This window comes from Dermacentor variabilis, chromosome 8, assembly GCF_050947875.1.
Source record: "Dermacentor variabilis isolate Ectoservices chromosome 8, ASM5094787v1, whole genome shotgun sequence".
NCBI classification, from domain to species: Eukaryota; Metazoa; Arthropoda; class Arachnida; order Ixodida; family Ixodidae; genus Dermacentor; species Dermacentor variabilis.
In genome coordinates, this window is record NC_134575.1 from 50,363,022 (window position 1) to 50,375,755 (window position 12,734).

At 49.9% G+C, this 12,734-nt stretch overlaps 1 protein-coding gene across 1 annotated transcript in view; it reads left to right on the forward strand.

The window, feature by feature from the left end:
• Positions 1–12,734, forward strand: part of FASN1 (Fatty acid synthase 1) — a 53,945-nt gene that overhangs the window by 16,785 nt on the left and 24,426 nt on the right. Inside the window, exon 2 of the mRNA XM_075702126.1 lies at positions 11,294–11,432. Coding sequence (XP_075558241.1) covers positions 11,300–11,432 — 133 coding nt within the window. The 5' untranslated portion in view covers positions 11,294–11,299. The remainder of the gene's footprint in view (positions 1–11,293; positions 11,433–12,734) is intronic.

Below are 12,734 nucleotides of genomic sequence, written 5' to 3' on the forward strand. Positions count from 1 at the left end.
TGATGATGATGATGATGTAGCGCCTGTGGGAGCGGCGAGTGTGTGCCTCTTCAGACGGCAGTGGAACTGACCGGCAAAAAACGCGAGCGTTACATTTTCCCCCGAGTTTCGTCCTTCTGGCCTTTTTGGCGACCCCCTTGACGTCGCAAGTCGGTCGCATCTAACAAAATGTTGCGTAGTAAGTGCAACGATTCGCCATAACGGTGCTCGCGCACACGCTTAGTCTTAACCGGTTTCACGTGCGTTTGGAAGATGGGGGGACAAAAGCAAAACACATGCGCGCACGCACACACACAATCGCGCGAAAATTTGCGCCCCCGGTATACTCTTGAGCGAAACTACGCCCTTCGGGTCGTATCTTGCCGCACGACGATAATCGTCATCTGTTCGTCCGCATTTCCTATCTTTAACGTTGCCTCCAAGACTCCAAGAAGTGTTTTTTTTTTTTCTCCTCATCCGGAAATCGTATACCGCCGAGTTCGAGGTGCTATATACCGGTGCGCGGATATATATATATATATAATCGTTATTTTTCCCCAAAGCCACAAAAGAACCGGGTCCTCCGGGACTGCCGCTCACTCTTAGCCAGAATGCGCGTGTTCCCGTGTTGTCGGGTAGCGAAGTGTGACCTCGGGTGTTCAGGCTTGCAAATGGTGACACAAAGGAAAGAAAAAAAGAGAACATAAAGAAGTTGTAACGCGCGGTGGCATGTTCTATACATTGAGTGCATTCAAGCATGCGCATTTTGTCTGGTAGCTGCTTTGAGTCGTTGGGGGGTGGTTTTGGGTGGGTGCCTTAGGGTGGAGGGAGTGGCTGCCTAGCTTTCCTATTTTTTTCCGCGTTCTTTTGACCGCAAGCAAACAACCGCGGCGGTAATTTTCGTATCTATTTTTTTTTCCTTGTTCAGACACAGGCGGCATAGCGGTGAAAACCGTAGGCGTTTTCAATCAACTACGACGAGGTGAACGCGTTGTTTCGTAAATTAACGGAAATATTTCTAGTTCGTCGGCGCACGTATTAACCCTTTCGCGGCATTCCCATGGGTGCACCTGTGACGCAGATGCGAGCTGCCGCGCTGCTGGCGCCATCTGGTGGCGTAAGAGTTCAACCAGACGGCGCGCTGCAAATGTACTGTTTTCCGCGGCCAACCATATTTCTACTCATAGCAGCCTATGCAAAGCGTCTTCAGTCGCGTAATCGCCAACATACTCTCTCTTTCTTGTTTGCTTATTTTGCGTTGACGTGAACGACCGGGTAACATAAAGAACGTCCCCAACGCCTTGTGGTTGGAAAAAAAGAAAATCGACAGATTTATCTAACCAGCGTCCCTACTGCTGTCCTTCTCTCTGCTGTCCCGGTATGAGAGCTTTAACTTGTCCCTAAACGTAGTATTCCTCTTAACGTAATACCGGGTTACCATGGAAACGCGGACGGCCGTAACAACGCACGCTGGCGGCGACATCTCGTGTCGATTTGTACAACTTTACGACAAGTTTTCAATATGGGCGTTTTCTTGTCGAATGAAAGTGAGAAAAAAAAATAACGTTGGGGATTGCGTCGTTGTTGACGCTTTACTTTAGCAGCCTAATTTAGCATCGAGGGGCGCCGGGGCTTTGCGCTTGCTGCAGCTTCCCAGTTTCCGTTTCGCGCGCGCAAGCTGTGACAGCCGAATTTCGACGTGCGCCAGCTCCGCGAGTAATGCCGTTTTCCAGATTCAAAAGTTGGTACGGCTTGTTCGGAGAGCTCGCTTCGATTTCCCAGTTACCGCGAGCCCGCCGAAACGGTATGTTTCAAGGTTGATTAAACCTAATTAGCGACTAATTACCCCGTGGTCGCCGCCACAGACGACGTGTCTCCGACGGAACCGTCCTTCTATTCGAAGAGGGCCATTTCTAAGTGCTACCTAGAGTCTTCTTAGTAACCGCGGGTATGCGTTCGCAAGCGGTAATAGTGCATCTACAGCGAAGACTGGATGCGCAGAATTTTTTTTTTATCTGCGCAGTGGTGCGCAAACCTGAACGAAAAAAAATGTACATTTCCCGTACCGGAACGTGGTAAACGGAAGCGCCCAAATTACGGGCCAGCCAGAAGTGACTCAAACCTGGCCTGACCCGGGCTTGAAACCGGGCCTGATCGGATTAAGAAAAAAAAAAAAAAGGGTCCAGGCTCGACAACCGCGACGATAATTATCGTCGCTGCGAGTCGTTCGACGACACGGAAGAACTGCGCACGATGCGACAAATCTCGCTCTTCGTCCTTAGATCGGTATCAAGGAGGAAGTGTCGGTCCACTCTGGATCGATGCCAGATTCCTCCAGCGCGTGCGTTCTCGCGTTCTGCCGGCATACGGGAACGCCCGTAATTGACGCTCTATGACGCTCGCTTTCTAATTAACGCCGCTCGTCCTGTACTGCGTTGCCGCGAGATGTACGAACGGATAAGTCTGGGAGGTGTTTTCTTCTTTTCATTCGCGCGTCACTATATGTGGTGCTAAGGCATCAATGAACCAATATTGGTCATCCCCCGGAAATTTGCGCGAGATGCCTTGGTGGGCTTCTGTGCTGCGTAAGCGAATGGGCATCGAATAGAGAAGATAAGGAGAGAAAGATAACAGAGAGAGAGAGAGAAATGAGTTTCAGTAACGTAGTTACAAAGCGGAATTTCATTGACATGCGAGAAAAAAAAAAAAAAGGCCCATATAGGAACATCTCCGGTAAATGGCGACTATGTGGCTATACAACTCTGTCGGTTATCGTTGGTGGCGTTTACTGTACTGTTGTGGTTACCCATCACAAAAGAGTAGGCACAGTTTTGTGACGCAAACAACGACCATATACATTCTTCGTCCTCACCCCGCGTTTCGCCCATAGACAGACAACGCGCACAGACACAGAAAAGAAAAAAAAAATGTTGAAGCTTCTCCGCCAAGTATACAGCGGTGGGCTGTTGATAGGATGTGTCCCCTAAAATAAACCGATAAACGGAACAAGAAAACTCCGACTTTAATCTATCTCACTTCTTATTACTTTTTCTTTCTTTCCTGCGCATGTGTTAAGCACCAGCTCCATCCTATACGGCACTAGGAAACGGTTATGGCAACCTGCCTAAAGTGACCCTTTCCAAATAACAATTTTCCTACGTACTACCGCAGGCGTAGCCGCAATTGCTATACGCCACCAGCCAACCACCGCCACTATGCCGCTTTTCTTTTTCTTTTTATCTTCTCTAATGTTTGAGTTTCACGGAAGGAAAACCGCATCAGGACGGTATCGCCGAACGTCATCATCACTGGCCGCCCCCGACAAACACGACGAGCGATTGGGATGGGTATTTAAGCACAGCGAACCAAATGGGGGGAAATATCATTAGATGATAGCCCGCACTTCACAAACGGTTGCGCGCGCTGCCATTTTTTATTTCTATTTTTTTACTGTCCGCTCTCTCTCTCTCGCCTCGACGTCTGCATGTCTCCGTGCGAAGCTCCACGCTTAAGCTATTTCTCGATATCTCGCATTTTTGTTTTCCGTCTTTTCTTTTGGAACTCTGAAATTCAAAAGCTGAGGCAGAAGTCGCCGCGTATACGTCCCGCGACGAGCGCAAACGAGCGCAGCGCGTCTCCGTCGGCGTCGTTGGCAGTCCTCGAGGAATGAGGAAAAGACAGTAGCATTACAGGGGGTGGGGGGCAGGAACACCTCGCAGCACGTTAACCACGCGACCCCCTTCCTTTTTCCCTTCGATATCGTTATGGAAAGGAGAGGGGGGGGGGAACATAAAAGACCACGCCCCGTTATATGGCGTGGTTTGTCGCGCGGATCATCTGGGTGTCGTTTATTTATTTATTTATTTTTTTTGCCGGGACTGGTCGTCACATTACGGAGTGCTTATATATACGCAGCTTGCGGAAGACTCCTCGATCCGCGGCTGCCTGTCACTTGCTAATTGGACAGCGGTAGGCGTATGCAAGAAAAGACGCCCGCCCTTACGCGTCACCTATGCGGCTGGGAAGGAGGGGGACCGTTGCAAGGCCGTGTAACTCGCGAGAGAAAACATCGGCTCTGTACGCGCCGAGGAGTGCCGCTATACATGTGCTGGTGGTTGGTGGTGGCTCTCGTTGCGGTGGCTGTGGCGTACGGGAGGAATACAAAAAAAAGGAGCCGGGCCTTCCTTTCCGACTTAATTTCGTTCGTCTTTCCTGCCCGAGTCGCGTATATCTGTACGCTTGGGCGGCAGTGTCCATAGTCCAGGAGAGTCGATCGCGCTGTTTCGTCTCTATGCCTCCCCTCCGAAGTTTCCTGCAGCGGCCGGCAGAGAGGTTTGCCGGAAAGATGATGAAGGGACCGCAGTTTAGCGCGTGACTCGTCTTCATTTTCCCTTTTCTTCCTCTTTGCTTATAATTTTGACCCGGAGGAGGAGACCTTCTCACGTGGCACGCTTACGTGAGGGCTGTAAATACGTGACCGGTGGTTAAGGACGAGAATGTATGCGCGTGGCCGATGCGCACCTGCGCACGCGCTCGGAAGATTCGTTAGTTCTGACGGCGTCGGGTCGCTGCGCCGACCCCCCCCCTCCCCCCCGTTTAAGCAGCTTTCTCGCGCGGTAGGATCGTCATCGTCCACGTGACTGCATGGAGAGAACGTCAGTACAGGTCCCGATGGAAACGAGCATGCGACGTTTCTCCGTCATCATTTAGAGAATTTCAGAATAGGGTGGACCCAAGCGTTTGGGGCCCGCTGTAGCCCTTGGGGCCGCGGTGCTGCGCATGCGCGGAATCCTTCCGCAGGAGTCCGCGCATGCGCACTACCGTGGCCCCGAGCGCTAGCGCGCCCCAACGCTTGGGTCCACCCTATTCTAAAGCTCTCCGTTCACTTCGTTGATTCGGCCCACTTCCAACGTGTGCATTTGGGGATACACGTTTGCGCGTGTTTAGCATTGTGAATGCGTTTATCGACAGGAGTACACCGACGTCACAGCTCGCACTCGTTTTGTACTGTGTGGCCTTATCCTTCGGGAAAGGTTTGATTTGCCAATGCACGATTAGGCTTCGGAGTATATAGTAGCGGATAAAGAGCACAAGCCCGCAGTTGTGGACGACGGTAGCAAAATACCTAGATAGATAGATAGATAGATAGATAGATAGATAGATAGATAGATAGATAGATAGATAGATAGATAGATAGATAGATAGATAGATAGATAGATAGATAGATAGAATAGATAGATAGATAGATAGATAGATAGATAGATAGATAGAATAGATAGATAGAATAGATAGAATAGATAGATAGAATAGATAGATAGAATAGATAGATAGAATAGATAGAATAGATAGATAGAATAGATAGATAGAATAGATAGAATAGATAGAATAGATAGAATAGATAGATAGAATAGATAGATAGATAGATGCAGTGGAAGGACACACGTGTGAAAAGTCTTCCTTGCTGACGTTTCGGTTGGTGGACCAGCTTTCGTCATCTGGTTCACCCTGACGAAGGCTGTTCCACCAGCCGAAAACTTATAGTAAACGCGAATTTTCGCGCGTGCGTCCGTCTCTTCAATGGCGTATCGTGCTGGACCTGTCGAGCTTCGTACGTACAATGTATGCGTGTATGTTTCAGTTTTATTTGGTTCCTTCGACCAACATATATATATATATAGCCCAAAGGCAAGGAGAGCGGAAAGCTGCGATTGGGGTTTTTCTTTTTCCTCATATGATCACGCCACGCGCGACGTTTGTTAACCACGTGCGGCTGAATTGCAGAACGTGGTCCACGCTCAAGGTCGTGTGAACGTTCGGACGCGCGAGTTTTTGTGGGAACCGGCGTGGAGCGAGCTCGCAATCGCCGTGAGCGTGCGAAAACCGCACGCGCCGTTCTTTTTTTTTTTGTTTGCACGGCCTCCCATGGTTGCCAGCGCGACGGCATCACCTGCACGTTGGGCGTGATGAGCGAAGAGTGGACGCCAGTTGGCGGCAGCCTGTGCAGGTGCGCATAATGTCGAGTCACTGCGAAATACTTCAGCACATTCTATGCGCAACTTATTTTATTTATTATTTTTTTATGACGCACTGCAGGCCGTGAGGCCCCAATAGGATACGAAAGTATAACAATGTTACATTGCAAAATCCACATTCAAGCAAAACGAGCGGTAGGAAATAACTCGTAAGAATACTGTTATGAGCTAAACAACGTCGTATATAAGCCGTCGCAGGGAACGAGATGCTGAAGACGCCGTGTTGTTGGTTGAAGGAAGATGCGAGTATTAGTGAACCAGTGTATGCATGCTGCTGGGAACCGATGTGTCTCCCTTAACGTGTTTTTTCTTTTTTTTTTTCAGGCGCTAGGGATTACGTACCTTAGGAAGGGACATTTAAGAAAGGACAGACGACGCCTCCTCCTCCTCTGTACTTTCTTTATCATTCCTTCTTCAAGAATATTTGTTGAAGGATGCTTGAAAACCCTGTCAACTACATAAGCCCGACAAACTGGCCCGACAGCAAGATTTTTTTTAGATATTGTCTTTCTGCTCTTCCTCCCCTCCCCCTTCTCCTCTTTTAGACTACAACCCGTGTATGCAGGAAATGAGGAGGAGACGAGCCCGTTCGCATTCACTTTTCTTTATTTTGCCATTCTCAAAATAGTTCGGTCGGCTGGACAGTATATCACACATCTGGGTCAGCGAACCCCGTAAACACAAAATTAAGCGAGAGAGAGAGAGAGAGAGAGAGAGACGGAGGTGGCAACGCCTGGCGGTGTTGTACCCACAAGGTAACCACGCCACCCTGGTCTGTAGTTCGTCACGGCTGCCGTGCAAGTTTTTTTTTTTTTACAAGCTTTCTTTTCTTTCTTTGCTCGCCCTATGATCGGCAGATAAGTTCTGCCTCACGCGATGACGTCACAATCTGAACCATGACGTTCGAGTGACGCTGTTTAGCTCGAACCTCCTCCTGGTCGCTCCAGCATATCCCGGCAACATGTGAGGGTAACCTAGCTTTACACGCGCTTCGAGACGTTGACTCTGCCTGTCGGACCAATATGACTCTTGTAGATAAGTTTTTTTTCTTCTTCTTTTTCGATGCCGTGACGCGCGGTTTGATATTCCGCGTTCGATGTCTTGGGCATAAGGAGGTCGTCGTCGGGTCGTGGGGTGTATAGACGAGTGGCAGTTCCTTTTCTGTTTTCTTTTTCTTTGTCCTTTTTCTTTTCGCGCCGTGTACAAAAAAAAAAAAAGAAAGCAGGTTTGAGAGGTCGAACTCCTGGATTTGGAGCGTACGAAATTGGGGGGAGATAGACTGAGGCCGGGTTGTCACGGTTGTTGCGAATGGACGCACCGGAAGATCCAAGAGAGAGGGTGAAAGCGTCGTCAGGGCTGCGCAGGAGCCCCCTCGGGAGTTGCGTCATCAACCTTGGAAGGTGCCGCGGTTTGACGCACGCTCTTCTATCGAAGGGCGTATATCGATCTTTTTTTTTTTTTTTTTCCTTCGCGGGAAAGATGCTAAGAATGGAGCAGGAAAAGGCCGGCAGGCTGGGAATATTGTAATATAACCGCATCGTTTATTTTTCTTCGAGGATGCGGAGAATCGGCATAAAGAATAAGTGAGATGGGGAAAGGGGGGGGGGGGGGGGGCTGGCGAGAAAGGAGGTACCGCGATCGACAGTCACCTAAATGCTCACTTTGACGGTGCTACGAAGCGTGCGTTTCTTGTTTTTTGCTGACGGAAAAAAAAAAAAGATCGCGCGCTCGAACGCGAGACTCGATTACATGTTTGCATTTCCAACGGCCACGCCTGGCGAGTTCAGGGCCGCCGCTCGAACATGCAGACGACAACTTGAAAAACACGGAGCGTTTCACGCGCACGTCTGCTACTTGAAGCAGAAGGTAGCAAACACTGCTTCTTTTCTTTTTTTTTTCTCCTAGCTCGTTCTTGTGTTATTCGCGAACTGATAAAAAAAAAAAAACGCTCAGAAGTGCTTTGCAGTACGTAAAAATATATTCCCGTTTTTCGGCGGCGTGACGCTTAGAATTGGTATGTGGCTGTTTTGACGGGTCCCCACGTTGGGCGCCAGAAGCCTGCGTACGCCGTCTCCGAGAGAGGGACAGAACCCTGTTGTTTTAAGCGTGACGTAAGTTCGTCGCGCGTATGTTCCACGTCAAAAGTTGATTTTATTTGCCCGGCGTGACCGAGTACTTAATTGCGACTGTTTGTTGCGCTTCAATTAAGGCGTGCTTGAAATAAATGCTTGCTAAAAATTGCGCCGGGGTCCTTCACAGTGCGGCGACCTTCGTAGCTTTCGGAACGTTGCACTTTTGTTACGACGCATCTTCACGCTTCCGACGGGGTGTTGAAGGGTCACTAAGCATGGAATATTATATGCATTCATGTTTCCGGATGGCTTACCGTGGCGCTTTATGTACTACGAAATCGCGCTATAGCTGTCTGTTCGCACAGATAGTCTGAGATACTTCCCTATTCCCGTCTTTACTCCCGTTTCTCATCCTCAATAAAGGGTTGGCAACTAGAGAACTCCTCCTAACCTTTCTAGCATTTTGCGCTCTGTTTTTTTTTTTTTCGAGGGTATTACTGCCTCCCGCGTGTCTGTGTTCCCACATCGTGGGTATGAGCCTCGTTTCGAAGCTACAACAGCGGCAGCAGGAGCAACGACAGACGGACAATTTCTAAACGCTATCGTGAGAAAACAGTAAGCGTATGCGCGCCCCCATATCGCCGATCTTTTCCACTTCGACCGTGCGTTAGTTAACGTGTACGGTCAGGTACAACCTCGCCGTGTTTAAACAACACCGCTATCGGTACGCACATCACTGCAAGCTGATTTGCACCCTCAAGGGTGCCCGTGAGGGTGCAAATCGGTCAGTAACTCGCACAGTGACACCCGTAAGGGTGTGAGGGTAGGTGTCATGTACGGAAAGCGCCCTCAATGGCGTAAATCTGTTTGTTGAGACTCGTTCGGTCGAGTTTTTTTTCTTCATTTCACTCCCCCCTCACCCCACCCCAGCCCACCCCATTTTCGTGTCAGCTTACGAAGTTCTCTACCATGCGTAGTCCTCGCTGTCGCTGTGGAGAGCGCGTGAGGAAAGTGCGTCATAGCGCTGCTGTCGTCTGCGTCAGCGTCGCCTTATTGTACGTTGTTGAATTAATGATGGCTCGCCGGCGGACCGCCTGCTTTAGCTCGCCGACACTGATGTAGCGTTGTTGTTTACGCTGTACGTGGAGCGGCCGGGCAGGCTGCGGTGGGAATATCGTGGCCTTTTTTTTTTCAAATGAAACCTTCGATTGCAGCGATTGCATATACATATGTATGAAGCCTCCTGACGCTGTGCGGGGCGATGGAAGGTTAAGCTGTTGGTTTGAGTTGCCCTCGCGAATTCAGCTTTACTTACTTCTGCGGACTGTCGTCACTACTGCGCGGGCTGTTCGGAATGCCTGCGCGTGGTTACGTTGCGCTAATATATGTGGGCCGTTTTCACACGGAACATTGAAGTTAAGCGCTGCTGCTCCGGCGGTCAGCCTTGCAATTTGCGCGGCGAAGTATAAGCACAGGGAGGGTTAATCGATTGCTGCAACTTCACTTCTTCACTTTCGCGTTTATTTCCTTAAAGAACCGTCACTGGGGGTAATACATAAATGGTGGGGTTTACAAATGTTGTTCATTCTAATTAGTGGCCACATGAGTTCAGTGAACACTATTATTATTAAGCTTAACAGCAAACATCGATGAACCGGTGATTTCGGCTATGTGATGGGGCAGGCCGTTTCAGTCGGTTGATGATCGGCAAAAGAAAGATGCAGAGAAGGTTGTAGTGTGGCTGCGCGGACGGTTTACTAGGACACAAGAAGAGAAGTGGACAACACGAACGCCGCACTTCTCTCGTGTCCTGTCTGCGCGCCTCACCCTTCTGCATAATGAATCCTTACCAGCTAGCTCAGCTTTCTGTCGTTCTTACTTGCAAGGAATGCCCTGTTACGCAGGGAACGGCGAGAGGGTGGGGCCAACACATATGGCGCATTATGAAGCGAGCTGTAATAAAACTTCTGAAAAAGGATTAACGAGTCAGTGCGACGCCGGGAAGATAGCGAGTTTGGTTGGTGTAACGCGCAGGTCTGATTCCTGTGATATCGGCTGTAGCTGAACGCTTGCGGCCGCGTCGCCCCCCCCCCCCCCCCCACGTCTGTCACTCACGCGCGTGACAGCTGTCGAGGTGTGTTTGTTTTGAGCGTCGTGTTTATGTTGTCATCTTGCTGCGGCGACGCTGTCCCTCTTATTGGTCGCGACAATGCGCTTTTATGTTTGTATCTTTCTTTTAAGCGAAGGTTTCCGTAGGCTTTTCCCCCACTTTTCGCGAACCGAGTAAACTTGGCCGATCCCGGAAACAATGTAATGTGGTGACTTTTAATTGGTGACCCTATTCTCGTACCGTGTCAGTGCGCGATGTGTGTGGCCCCCTCGCAGGAGTTCGCGGCCCGATTCTGGCAAGCGGCCTATATCCAAGCTCGCAGCACCCAGAAGCCTCACATCGCGTTAACCAATTCAGGAGGTAACCCATATACGTGTCCCCAGCAGGCATCTATCTATATATATAATATCACCAGGTCTGTCGGTATAAGCGGCCGCGCCTGACTTGGACAATTGTCCTCCCGTGGTTTCGATCCATCGCCCCTTTCCCCCTTCCCCCAAGTTCTTCAATCTCTGCAGCTCACAGTGACTGCGCAAGTGTTCTTAGCAAACAAGCAAACATAAGTCTTGCGCAGCGTTCGTTCATTGCCTGCGCACACGTACAGGCCTTTTCACCGGTATATATAGTAATGTCGTCTGCTGTACAGTCCACGCGAAAGAAGCGTTTCGATTCTGCGTAGCTGCGTACAGTAGTGTCGTATAGATATGCATTGCGTGCGTTCACTCCATTGCCGCTACGTCGCCGAGTCCGGTCGTCATTTCGTTTTTTCCCCCCTTCTGCACGAACACGAAGGTGCCCACAGTTCACTTTCATTACGCTTGCCGTCTCCAGTTGCTGAAGCTTCTTTTTGTTTTTTTTCTTCCTCGAGCGATTGCAACGTCTGCCTCTTCATATCACTGTCGTCCGCTCTGCCCGCTTAGCAGACGACGCGAAAAGTGTCTCGCTGGTCGCAGACTAGAGAAGTTTGTCTGCTTGCGGAAACTGCTTTTCAACTTCAGCGCTGCCAAGGCCGTAGGTTGACCAGTGCGTTTTCCCCCACCCCGTTCTCTTGGCATTGACTGACTGTTCGATTTTGTGTTGCATTTCCTCTCTCGTCGCAGATAACCATGACAGACGAGGATGTTGTGATCACTGGCTTCTCAGCCTACTTCCCCCAAGCAGACCACCTTGCCGAGTTCAAGGAGAAGCTCTACGCCGGTGTCGATTTAGTCACAGAGGATGAGACGAGGTGGCCTCGAGGTACGTATGCCAAATAACGCTTAGTCATGTTTACATACTTCATTCCCGCCCGAAGTGGTACGATGCCAGTCAGCTTTTAGGTGCTATCATTAGGTGTCCGGCTATAGCCGTAGATGTCCCTCTAGCCAAATGGTTAACTTAATTTTTAACCGGGACAAGTTTGTCGCTTCATGTTGGCTACACTTATCACACGCTTATCAGCGTGTGAGCGCAGTGGCAATTAAGATAAGCTCCAAAGGGCGTAACATTTTTTTCTTGTAAACCAACTGGATATCCAGTTTAGGACTCGTTTCCCTACATATTTCACCGGCAGGTATTTAACCGGAATAAGTAAACTTACGCGCCTAGTTAATAAGTGTATTTAAGCTATGGGCTGAGGATTTAACTTTCCACTGACACCAGTGGATTGTTAACATAAGGGACCAGCTAATCGCACTGGTTAAGCTATTTGAAATTATCAGCCTAAATAAAACGAGCTTCAGTGTTTCCGATTGCTGGTACCAGTGGTGCGCTGCTTCCGAGTAGTTAAAGTAGGTCATTTGCCCTTCGAGCAGTTAGTTACCTGACATCCTAGTAAAAGAGCGCGAGGTGATGTCATATAGGAGGACTTAATTGTCGTCATTATATATATTTTCCCACATCATTCCCGTTCTTGCGCCATGTTCACCGCGGAAACGGAGGACACAGTGGTACGAATGGAGCGCAGTCTTAACAAAACCGATTTATTTTCCAACGGAAGCATCCTCCTGTACGAGCACACGCATTCCTCCCGGCGCAAATCAGTCGTTACTGTGCCCGCTCCACTCGTTTGCCTGTTTCGTCCCTGCATTCGTGTTGAACGCGCACGCAACGCGAGAAAAGGTAGATGAGCGGAACCCTGTTGCCCCCAATCACCGCCCTATTGGATGCTGTTGTGCCCGCTGCGCACGAGTGTGGTTCGCCGCCGTACGTTCTAGATTTCGCACGCCACCCGACAAATGCAAATGCTGCATATTCCGCGCGCGGTCTCCTGTTAAAGGGAACAACACTGTGTAACGCGCGGTGTTTGCTTCGCTGGTGCTCTAGCTGCGAGTGCCAGATCGCTACAGGATGGATGACTGCATAGGGTATACCTGCAGGTGTGTGAGATTGGCTACAGCTGTGCCAGCGCCGCCGACCACGCGTCGCTCGCTGCAAAGCCGGGCGATTTTGCGATTGCTCGAAGGAGACATGTTCGTGCGCGCTCTGCATACTCTGTACATCCACGTAGTGCGCTGAACATCCACGTAGCGCGCTGAGCATCCACGTAGCGCGCTGAGCATC